General features: G+C 46.6%; 1 protein-coding gene across 1 annotated transcript in view; it reads right to left on the bottom strand.

Moving 5' to 3' along the window:
• The window catches only part of gabbr1b (gamma-aminobutyric acid (GABA) B receptor, 1b), a 654,324-nt gene that overhangs the window by 39,657 nt on the left and 602,471 nt on the right, over positions 1 to 12,196 (bottom strand). The window contains exons 18-20 of the mRNA XM_055157144.1: positions 3,496 to 3,603; positions 3,144 to 3,237; positions 800 to 927 (exon numbers count right to left, since the gene is read on the bottom strand). Of these exons, the coding sequence (XP_055013119.1) occupies positions 800 to 927; positions 3,144 to 3,237; positions 3,496 to 3,603 (330 nt within the window). The remainder of the gene's footprint in view (positions 1 to 799; positions 928 to 3,143; positions 3,238 to 3,495; positions 3,604 to 12,196) is intronic.

Consider the following 12,196-nt stretch of genomic DNA (forward strand, 5'->3'; position numbering starts at 1 on the left):
TTACGCAAGTTAGCCGTGCGGTTTTAAGTTTCGTTTCTGTAAAACGTAAACACATAAGCACAAAGCTGCACTAAACACATTTCTCAATATATACTGAAAGAAAGAAAAGCCGACAGGAAATGTAAACAGAGCGGTGGCACGGAAGACCAATCACAGCTCTTATCGTCTGCGTGGTTTTGATGCGTAGTTAGAACATTTCGGAGGTGCACGTCAGTCGATGCAGAGGCTCTGCGTTGGGGGTACGCGTCAACACAGAGTCTCTGCATCGTGACGCAGACGATTTGACGCTGGACCGTAAATTGGCCTTGAGTCACTGTGAACACGCCGACAACCCGTTGGTCCCAGACAGCACCCTCCCTACACGCCACAACTGAACAAAGCCCAGAGTCACCGTGAACGACAACAAACAAACAAAAACCACTCACCATCACACTGTTGGGTTTCCCCAATTTAAAAGTCCCACGCGGTTTGCTACAGAAATTTGCTGAAAAACTGAGATTCAAAAAAAAAATAGACAATTTAATGACAGTGGTGCTCTACGCCTAATAGCCCGGAAAATACGGTATGTTTTTTTCATTTTTATTATTGTATTTTGTTTAATTTTATATTCTATTGTCTTTCCTCATGTGTGAATGAAACAAAACACAGGTCTGTTTTTGAAGCGTTAACGACATTAAACATGGATTAAAGCTCCCAAGAGTCAGTTTAGTGTAATATAGGACCTTTAAACACATTTCTTTCGCTTTGTTTCGAGGATTATAATAGTTTAAGCAGGATAAAAAGCGCTGGCGTTACTCACTGCCACGTTGTAGATGGCCATGCCCACGGCGCGGTGGTCGTTGATCTTCTCGGTGGAGATGGACTTGGTCTCGTACGCCAAGAAGATCCCGAGCAGCAGGAGCAGACCTTTGTACCCGTACACCACACCTGAGGAGAGCAAGAGAAACACATTTCAGTTCATTTCATTTGGGAGAGTACAGAACCTGCTTGTCACCATGGAGATATTATTGCTTTGCTTGGAATGCTTCACAATATGGCATTAAATCCATTTCTCTGGTGTTTATTTAAACAGAAGAGTCCTAATTGTTAAGAAGAAACATTAAAAAAACATCCATTCCCACTGGGCTTGTTTCTCACAGACCTGACCTGTAACTTCACCTGCTGATCTCCATGTACACAGATCAGTTTAATGCCATACTGCAGAACATTCCAGGCGAAGCAATGACACAGTGACAGTGCTATTGTCCCACATCGAAAATCACCTCTGCACTACGAAAAAGCTTGACCAAAATGCACGATATAAACACTTAAATCTATCAGAAAAATGATTTAAAACTAGTGAAATTCTCTGTCCATGCAGCAAAATCATTTTACTTGACAAGTTTTCTTAAAATAAACGACCTCTAGACGAGAATGAAGCAGTTTCAGAACGAGTAAGTAGAGAATAAATCTGAAAACAAGATGAATAACCTGATATAAGTTTTCAAATCTGGCCAGATCAGAGAAATTTGCAGTGTGGGTTTTTGTATTTTTGATTAAGTGGGACTAAACTCCTCCACAAACACATTTCAGATAGAGCGGCTGAACCTGGGCAGAACCGGGAGGACTAAAGGGAGAGGACTAAAGGGGAGAGTGAGGGGGAAGGACGAATGTGTCTGGAAATATAAGAAAGAGTGTGACAAGTATCCACACTTCAAACTCCACTCCTGCAGCCTGGTGTTTCTGATCTGAAACTGATGGCTGTATCAGGGCAGTCTTGTGCGATGTCACATAGTACTTGAAATTACAGTGGCCACTAGAGGCAGCACACACTCATATACCACCACCATTTTGTTTTAAAAGGACGTGGAACAGAAGATAATGCGATTAAAACACCACATACACAGTTCAGCAGCAAAAAGTTGATATAGTGTTTAGAGGAGGATGGAGGAGAGAAGGAAAAAACGAGGGAGAGAGGTGAGAAAGGAGAAAGGGAGAGGAAGAGGAGAAAGGGAGAAAAGTGAGGGAGAGGGAGAGAAGAGAGAAGGAGGGGAGAGCAGAGACAGAGACAGAAATCTCTCCAAAGTTCTCGTAACATTCAGATCAAAATCAGAAACTATTTTTACTTGAGATAAACAGTATTTTGATGCTTCGATCCATGAAAATCCATGCTGTTTCTCAGTCCTTTATTTTGTTTTTTCTAGGGCCGGGCACATTAATGCGTTAATTTTGCGTTAACTAATTAAGTCATTAAGTCAAGACAATTATTTTAACGCCGTTAACGCAGTTTTTATTATTTATAATTTTTTCTTTTTTTTATTGTAAACGTCTGTTTCTCACTGGCTTTTATTTTGAAAAAGTCCACCGCCAGTGTTTCTTTACGTTTGACGTTTCTTCACACTTTTTCACTTTTTTCTGACCACATGAGATGCAACGTGTGCGAGCCTCTGCGAGCCGTGGGTTCAGCCGCGGGTTCCGGCTCTGACCGGACCAGCCGTGAGCTCTGAGCTGAGTTTGTTTGTTTAGTTCAGCGCTGCAGGGGGAGTCACTGATTTACCCAGATACAACTGGAAGAAAAACTGTGATTGGTCCATTTCTATTCCATTATATTAACCCTTTGTTTCCCAAGAAATATCAGTCCAAGTTTAAAACAATGATCTAGAATTAGATTATTACTAGTGTCGTGTTTATTACTCACTGAATTAAAAATATTGAAAAAATATATTAGTAGTACAAAAATTCATTCAATATTTTTTCTTGAGCCTTCACTGAAAACCCTGAAGACTCTGAGGTTCCCCTGTGAAAGAAATGCTGTTTGCACAACAAATGTTTGTCTCTTTCATTTACATTTCCAATAAAAGTGCAATATACTCTACTTTTTAATTCATTAATTGGTGTTGCGTGTAACATGCGATTAATCGTGATTAATTGCACTCAAACTCATGCAATTAATGCGATTAATTTTTTAAATTTTTGCCCAGCCCTAGTTTTTTCTCGTGTAAGCCGCCATGTTTGTATTTGACACGAAAGGACCATACGTCTCTCTGATTGTCAATCACTCCCCCTGAAACCCGGGAGACAGGACGCAGCTCCAGATCCACTCGTCTTTGTAAAGTTTTGTTCAAATGTGTGGTTGTGGATGCCCCGGCCGCTCTGTCACTCACCGAGCCACGTGTTCATCTTCTCGGAGCTGCAGTGCTCCAGGAGGGGCTGGATCAGCACGTCCAGGTCGCCTTTAGGGTCCTCCCTCGTGAACTTCTGCACAAAACAAACCAAACGAGTGTGTCAGCAGTTTTTCACTCTTGTTCTTGCGGCAGTTTCACGTAAATTCAAGCTAGAATTTTTATTTTAGACACTACACATATCTCGAGTGGTGAGAGACATGACAGTCAGTTTGACCCTCTCACCGTTTGTAGAAAATCAAACATCTAAACAGGAGCATGAACGCCGGTGTTGATCACAGAGTTTGACGAGGATATAAAAGTATAAACTGTGTAAAAGCTGCGTTTGTCGAACCTCCACTGTGATGTGCAGAGGATCCACGATCTGCCAGATCATGAGAGACAGAACGTCTATGCCCAAGAGAACGCCAACCGTCGCATAGAGCTTCCACGGCTCCAGGTGCTGCAGGACGGAGAGAGAAAGAGAGAGAGAGGGAGGGAGGGAAGGAAAGGAGAGAGAGAGAGAGGAGAAAGCAAGAGGAAGAGAAAGAAGAAAGAGTGAGAGGGAGGATGGAGAGGAGGAAGAGAGGAAAGGAAAGAGAGGAGAGGTGAGAGGGATAGAGGAGGAAGAAGAAAGGGAGAATGGAGAGAGGGGGGGAGAAAGGAAAGCGAGGGAGAGGGAGCGAAGGGAGAGGAGAAAGGGAGAGAGATGGAGAGGGAGAAGAAGAGAGGGCATAAGAGAGAGGAGAAAGGGAGAGGGAGGGAGAGAAGGAGAGAGGAGAGAAAGGGAGAGAAGAGAGAGGGAGAAAGGGAGAGAGGGAAGGAAAGAAAGGAGACAGAGAGAGAGAGTGGGAGGAGAAGAGGAGGGAGAAGAGAGGGACGAGAGGAGAGAGAGAGGGAAGGAAAGAAGGAGAGAGAGAGAGAGAGAGAGAGAGAGTGGGAGGAGAAGAGGAGGAGAACAGAGGGAGGAGAGGAGAGAGAGAGGGAAGGAAAGAGAGGAGAGAGAGAGAGAGTGGGAGGAGAAGAGGAGGGAGAAGAGAGGAGAGAGAGAGAGAGAGAGGGAAGGAAAGAAAGGAGAGAGAGAGAGAGAGAGAGAGAGTGGGAGGAGAAGAGGAGGAGAACAGAGGGAGGAGAGAGAGGGAAGGAAAGAAAGGAGAGAGAGAGAGAGTGGGAGGAGAAGAGGAGGGAGAAGAGAGGGACGAGAGGAGAGAGAGAGGGACAGAGAGGGAGGGACAAAGGAGAGAGAGAGGAGAGATGGGGAGAGAGTAGAGAGGGAGAAACGGGCAAGAGAAAGGAGAGGAGAAAGAAAGGGAGGGAGAGAGAAGAGAAGAGGAAGGGAGAGAGGGGAGAGACAGCAGTTAAGAAAGACAGAAGAGAGGGAGAAAGGAGAGGAAGGGGGAGAAGAGTGAGGAAAAAGGGAGAAGAGAGAAAGGAGGGAGAGAGAGAGTAGAGAGGGAGAGAGAGGCAAGAGAGGTAGAGAGGGAGAGAAAGGGAGAAAGAGAAGAGAGAGGAGAGAAAGGGAGAGGAGAGGGAGAGAAGAGAGAGGGAGGATGCAGGAAAAGAGAAAAAGAGGGAGAGAGGGAAGAGAGACAGCAGTAAAGAAAGGGAAAAGAGAGGGAGAAAGGAGAGAAAGGGGGAGAGGAGAGGAAAGAAAGAGGGAGGGAAGAGAAAAGGAGAGGAGAGAGGCAAGAGAGAGGAGAAAGGGAGAGGAAGAGAGAGAAGAAAGAGGGAGGACGGAGGAGAGGAGAAAGAGAGGGAGAGAGGGAAGGGAAGGAGAGGGAGAGGAAGGATAGAGAGAGAGAGAGAGAGAGTAGAGAGGGAGAGAGAAGGAGAACGAGGGAAGAGAGAGGAAGAAGAGAGAAAGGAAGAGGAGAGGGAGTAAGAGAGAGAGGAGAGGAAGAGAAGGAAGGATGGAGGAGAGAGGAGGGAGAAGAAAGGGAGAAGAGAGGGAGAAAGGAGAGAGGAGGAAGGGGAGAAAAGAGAAAGGAGAAAGGAAGAAAGAAAAGGGAGTTACATCTCAGTACAATACACAAACAAATCAATCTACTTTAAATGACCCATATTACAGTATTTTCTGATCTATGTTCCACCTTGTGATGTCATGTGGTGATACAGGAAGTGCTCCACTGTGTTTTTAAACTCCACACACCTTCACGAGAATCATTCATAATACTAATTTCACTTCTCACGACATAAATAACGTACAGGGCCTTTAAAATCTCTCTCCCGTTTACGTTGGCAAATGATCCAGATATATTTCCACGACACTTCTCTGTGTTTGTATTTCAGTCGATTACTTTGTCCTGTTCGTCAAACGCTGTTGTGACGCGTCGATCGCCAGAAGGAAAAAGCTCCGTCCAAACTCGCTAAATCTCTGCCTTTGATTCCCTGAAGGAGGATTTATGGAGGCGCAAACAGAACGAGCGAAGCACAGAACTCTGATCCATCACAAACAGGGGCCAATTCAATCAGAGCACGGGCACTGGGCCATGACAGCGGAGAGACTGCGCACTCCCGTACACTCCCATACACGGACTCCCATACACTCCCATACACGGACTCCCATACACTCCCATACACTCCCATACAGAGACTCCCATACACTCCCATACACGGACTCCCATACACTCCCATACAGAGACTCCCATACACTCCCATACACGGACTCCCATACACTCCCATACACGAGACTCCCATACACTCCCATACACGGACTCCCATACACTCCCATACAGAGACTCCCATACACTCCCATACAGAGACTCCCATACACTCCCATACAGACTCCCATAACACTCCATACAGAGACTCCCATACACTCCCATACGGACTCCATACACTCCCATACACGGACTCCCATACACTCCCATACAGAGACTCCCATACACTCCCATACAGAGACTCCCATACACTCCCATACACGGACTCCCATACACTCCCATACACGGACTCCCATACACTCCCATACAGAGACTCCCATACACTCCCATACAGAGACTCCACACTCCCATACACTCCCATACACGGACTCCCATACACTCCCATACACGGACTCCCATACACCTCCATACACTCACTCCACTACTCCCATACACGGACTCCCATACACTCCCATACAAGACTCCCCTACACTCCCATTTCATACACAGACTCACGATACACATACACTCCCATACAAGGAGTCTCATACACTCCCATGAACTCCCATACAGAGACTTCCATAGACTCCCATACACTGACTCCCATACACAGACTCCCATATACTCCCATACAGAGACTCCCATACACGACTCCCATACACTCCCATACACCTCACTCCCATACACTCCCATAAACAAACTCCCATACACGGACTCCCATACAAGGAGTCTCATACATAGACCTCCATACACGGAGTCCCATACACTCCCATGAACTCCCACACAGAGACTCCCAGAGACTCCCATAAACCCCCATATACAGGCTCTCATACATGCATTCCCATAGACTTCCATATACAGACTCCCGTACACAGACTCCCATATACTCCCATACACAGACTTCCATACACGGACTCACATAAACTCCCATAAACAGACTCCCATACACTCCCATACACTCCCATACACGGACTCCCATACACTCCCATACACGGACTCCATACACTCCCATACAGAGACTCCCATACACTCCCATACACGGACTCCCATACACGGACTCACATACACTCCCATACACGGACTCCATACACTCCCATACGGACTCCCATACAGAGACTCCCATACACTCCCATACACGGACTCCCATACACTCCCATACACGGACTCCCATACACTCCCATACACTCCCATACATGGACTCCCATACACTCCCATAAACAGACTCCCATACACTCCCATACACAGACTTCCATACACTCCCATACACAGACTCCCATACACAGACTCCCACACACAGACTCCCATAAACAGACTTCTATACACAGACTCCCATAAACCCACATACACAGACTCCCATAAACTCCCATATACAGACTCTCATACACAACTCCCATAGTATACACAGAGTCCCATACACAGAGTTTCATAAACTCCCATAAACAGAGTCCCATAAATGCCTATACACAAACTTCCATAGTATACACAGAGTCCCATACACACACACTCCAATAGTACACAGAGACTCCCATAGACTCCCATACACAGACTCCCATAAACCCCCATACCTAAGACTCCCATAGTATACACTGAGACCCATACATAGACTCCCATAAACAAACTTCCATACGCAGACTCCCATAGACTCCCATACGCACACTCTCCTTAGACTACCATAGACTCCCATATACAGACTCTCATACATAGACTCCCATACACTACCATTTACTGACTCCCATAGACACTCATAGGCTCCCATATACAGACTCCCATACATAGACCCCCATAAACTCCCATACACAAGACTCCCATAGTATACACTGAGTCCCATACATAGACTCCCATAAACAGACTTCCATACACAGACTCCCATACATAGACTCCCATACACAGACTCCCATAAACCCCCATACCTAAGACTCCCATAGTATACACTGAGACCCATACATAGACTCCCATAAACAAACTTCCATACACGGACTCCCATAGACTCCCATACACAGACTCCCATAGACTCCCATATACAGACTCTCATATGTAGACTCCCATACACTACCATATACTGACTCCCATAGACACCCATAGGCTCCCATACATAGACTCCCATAAACTCCCATACACGGACTCCCATAGACTCCCATACACAGAATCCCACGTACTGGTGGTGGAAGAAGTACTTGATTTTACTACTTAAATAAAAGTACAGCTACCAAACCTGCTTGTTTCTATGAAGACGTCACTGCTCTGCCTGGAATCCATCGACTCCGGCTCCAGTTCCCTTCGCACTGAAAAAAACGTCTCGCCCCCCTCTCTGTAAACTGCTGCTGTCAAACTCCCACAGACTCCCATACACAGACCCCCACGCTCAGACACACACGCCGGATGCGTACTGCAGAGGCAGAGGGAAGTGATGTTGTATTATCCACATGAGAGCGCCTGTCACCCGGACCAAAGACGGACGACAATAAAGACACATCCACGGGAGCTCGTCTTCGGTAATGGTGTTGTGGTCGGAGTGAGAAATGGACCGTCGCCGAGTCGGACTGAGGACGGCGCCGCTTTATTGGTGTTTCTTTGTGGAGAAATGTGTCTATAGGTGATGTCAACAAAGGGCAGGGGCCTAGCGACAATTTCAGACTTTATTACGTAATCTTTACACCTACACTTTTGGAAGAATAGGCCACACACTCGGTTCTGTTCAAGCTGCGGCAGTCGTCCCTCGAGGTCAAAACATGAATCGGGAGTTTTTAAATTGGGTGAATGTGAGGCTCCACTTAGAGTAGGTGAAGACAACCGAGGGCCCGGCACAGCATGATTTAGTCCTGGTTTAGACCGAGTTAAATCCAGGTTAAATCATGGTTTAGACCTGGTTTACACTTGGTTTTAGTACCGTTTAAACCTGTTTAGTCCTGGTTTCGACTCAGTTTTAGTCCTGATTTTAGTCTTAGTTTAGTTCTGGTTTAGTCCTGTTTAGACCTGGTTTTAGTCCTGTTTAGAGCTTTTTCAGACCCAGTTTTAGTTCTGATTTTAGTCTTGGTTTAGTCTTGGTTTAGTCCTGGTTTAGTCCTGATTTTCATCCGGATTTTAGTCGTGGTTTAGTCCTGGTTTAGACCTGGTTTAATCCTTGTTTAGTCCTGGTTCAGTCCTTGTTTAGACCTGGTTTAATCCTGCGTTAGACCTGGTTTAGACCTGGTTTAGTCCTGATTTTCATCCTGGTTTAGTTCTGGTTTAAGTCATGTTAAGAGTTGGTTTAGACCTGGTTTTAGTCTTGATTTTTGTCCTGGTTTAGTCCGGGTTTAGACCTGGTTTAAACCTGGTTTAGTCCTGGTTTATTCCTGGTTTTAGTCTTAATTTTTATCCTGGTTTAGACCTGGTTTAGTCCTGGTTTGTAACTTAGTGTAACTTAGTCTGGTTTGGTCTCTGTCCGTGAAGATAGAAAGGTTTAGTTTATCACCATACTGATTAAGCAAGAACAATAACATAAGCATTTGACGAAGTCTCCACCAGAAAAGTTACACAGTGCACCTTTAAACCACAATGAAACCCGCTCTAAGAGTTTTACCCCAGGTCTCACACTCCACTCAGAACATGAACTCATGAAATCTGCACCGTGACAGACACAAGTTAATATCACCACAGGCTGATCTGAGATAAACACAAGGTTCTGAAGTGGAGACGCACACAGAGACACAGGGACACACAGAGACACACAGAGACACAGAGACACACAGAGACAGAGAGAGACACACAGAGACACACAGAGAGAGACACACAGAGAGACACAGAGACACACAGAGACACAAAGAGACACACAGAGACACACACAGAGAGACACAGAGAGAGACACAACACAGACACACACAGAGGACACAAAGAGAGACAGACACACAGAGACACACAGAGACACACAGAGACGAGACACAGAGACACACAGAGACACACACAGAGACACACAGAGACACACAGAGACACACAGAGAGACACACAGAGACACACACAGAGAGACACAGAGAGACACAGAGAGACACAGACACAGACACACAGAGAGACACAGAGAGACACACAGAGACAGAGACACACAGAGAGACACAGAGACACACACAGAGACACGACACACAGAGAGAGACACACAGAGAGACACACAGAGACACACAGAGAGACACACAGAGACACACAGAGAGACACACACAGAGAGAGAGACACAGAGACACAGAGACACAGAGACGACACACAGACACAGAGACACACAGAGAGACACAGAGAGACACAGAGACACAGAGACACACACACAGAGACACACAAGAGACACACAGAGAGACACACAGAGAGACACAGAGAGACACAGAGACACACAGAGACACACAGAGACACACAGGAGACACACAGAGAGACACAGAGACACACACACAGAGAGAGACACAGAGACACAGAGACACACAGAGAGACACAGAGACACAGAGACACACAGAGAGACACAGAGACACAGAGACACAGAGACACACAGAGAGACACACACAGAGACACACAGAGAGACACACAGAGAGAGAGACACAGAGACACACAGAGACACACAGACACACAGAGACACACAGAGACACACAGAGACACACAGAGAGACACACAGAGACACACAGAGACACAGAGAGACACAGAGACACACAGAGAGACACACAGAGAGAGACACACAGAGAGACACACAGAGACACACAGAGACACACACAGAGAGACACACAGAGACACACAGAGAGACACACACACAGAGACACACACAGAGAGACACACAGAGACACACAGAGACACACAGAGACACACAGAGGACACACAGAGACACAGAGACACACAGAGACACACAGAGACACACACAGAGACACACAGAGACACACACACAGAGACACACACACAGAGACACACAGAGACACACAGCACAGAGACACACAGAGAGACACAGAGAGACACACACACAGAGACACACAGAGAGACACACACACAGAGAGACACAGAGAGACACACAGAGACACACAGAGACACAGAGACACACAGAGACACACAGAGAGACACAGAGACACAGAGACACAGAGACACACAGAGACACACAGAGACACACACAGAGACACACAGAGACACACAGAGACACACAGAGACACAGAGACACACAGAGAGACACAGAGACACACAGAGAGACACAGAGACACAGAGAGACACACAGAGAGACACACACAGAGACACACAGAGAGAGACACACACAGAGACACACAGGAGACACACACAGAGACACACACAGAGAGACACACACAGAGACACACAGAGACACACAGAGACACAGAGAGACACACACAGAGACACAGAGACACACAGAGACACAGAGACACACACAGAGACACAGAGACACACAGAGAGACACAGAGACACACAGAGACACACAGAGACACACAGACACAGAGACACAGAGAGACACAGAGAGACACAGAGACACACACACAGAGACACACAGAGAGACACAGAGACACACAGAGACACACAGAGGACACACAGAGAGACACACACAGAGAGACACAGGGACACACAGGGACACACAGGGACACACAGAGACACACAGAGAGACACAGAGACACACAGAGAGACACACACAGAGACACACAGAGAGACACACACACAGAGACACACAGAGAGACACAGGAGCACACAGAGACACACAGAGACACACAGAGGACACACACACAGACACAGAGACACACAGAGACACACAGAGAGACACACAGACACAGAGACACACAGAGACACACAGAGACACACACACAGAGAGACACACAGAGACACACAGACACACAGAGACACACAGAGACACAGAGACACACAGACAGAGACACACAGAGACACACAGAGACACACAGAGACACACAGAGACACACAGAGACACACAGGGACACACAGAGACACACAGAGAGACACACACAGAGAGACACAGAGACACACAGAGACACACACACAGAGAGACACACAGAGACACACAGAGACACACACAGAGACACACAGAGACACACAGAGACACACAGAGAGACACACAGAGAGACACACAGAGAGAGACACACAGAGACACACACAGAGACACATAGAGACACACAGAGACACACAGAGACACACACAGAGACACATAGAGACACACACAGAGGACACAGAGAGACACACAAACACACATAACACACACAAGAGACACAGAGAGACACACACACAGAGACACACAGAGAGACACACAGGGACACACAGAGACACACAGAGACACATAGAGACACACACAGGAGACACAAAGAGACACACAGAGACAAAGGGACAGGGACACATAGAGACACACAAACACACATAAACACACAAAGACACAGAGACACACACAGAGACACGGGGACATGGACACACACTGGGGCT

This window comes from Boleophthalmus pectinirostris, unplaced genomic scaffold (genome assembly GCF_026225935.1).
Source record: "Boleophthalmus pectinirostris isolate CB_2022bp ecotype Guang Dong unplaced genomic scaffold, ASM2622593v1 HiC_scaffold_21, whole genome shotgun sequence".
Taxonomy (NCBI): Eukaryota; Metazoa; Chordata; class Actinopteri; order Gobiiformes; family Gobiidae; genus Boleophthalmus; species Boleophthalmus pectinirostris.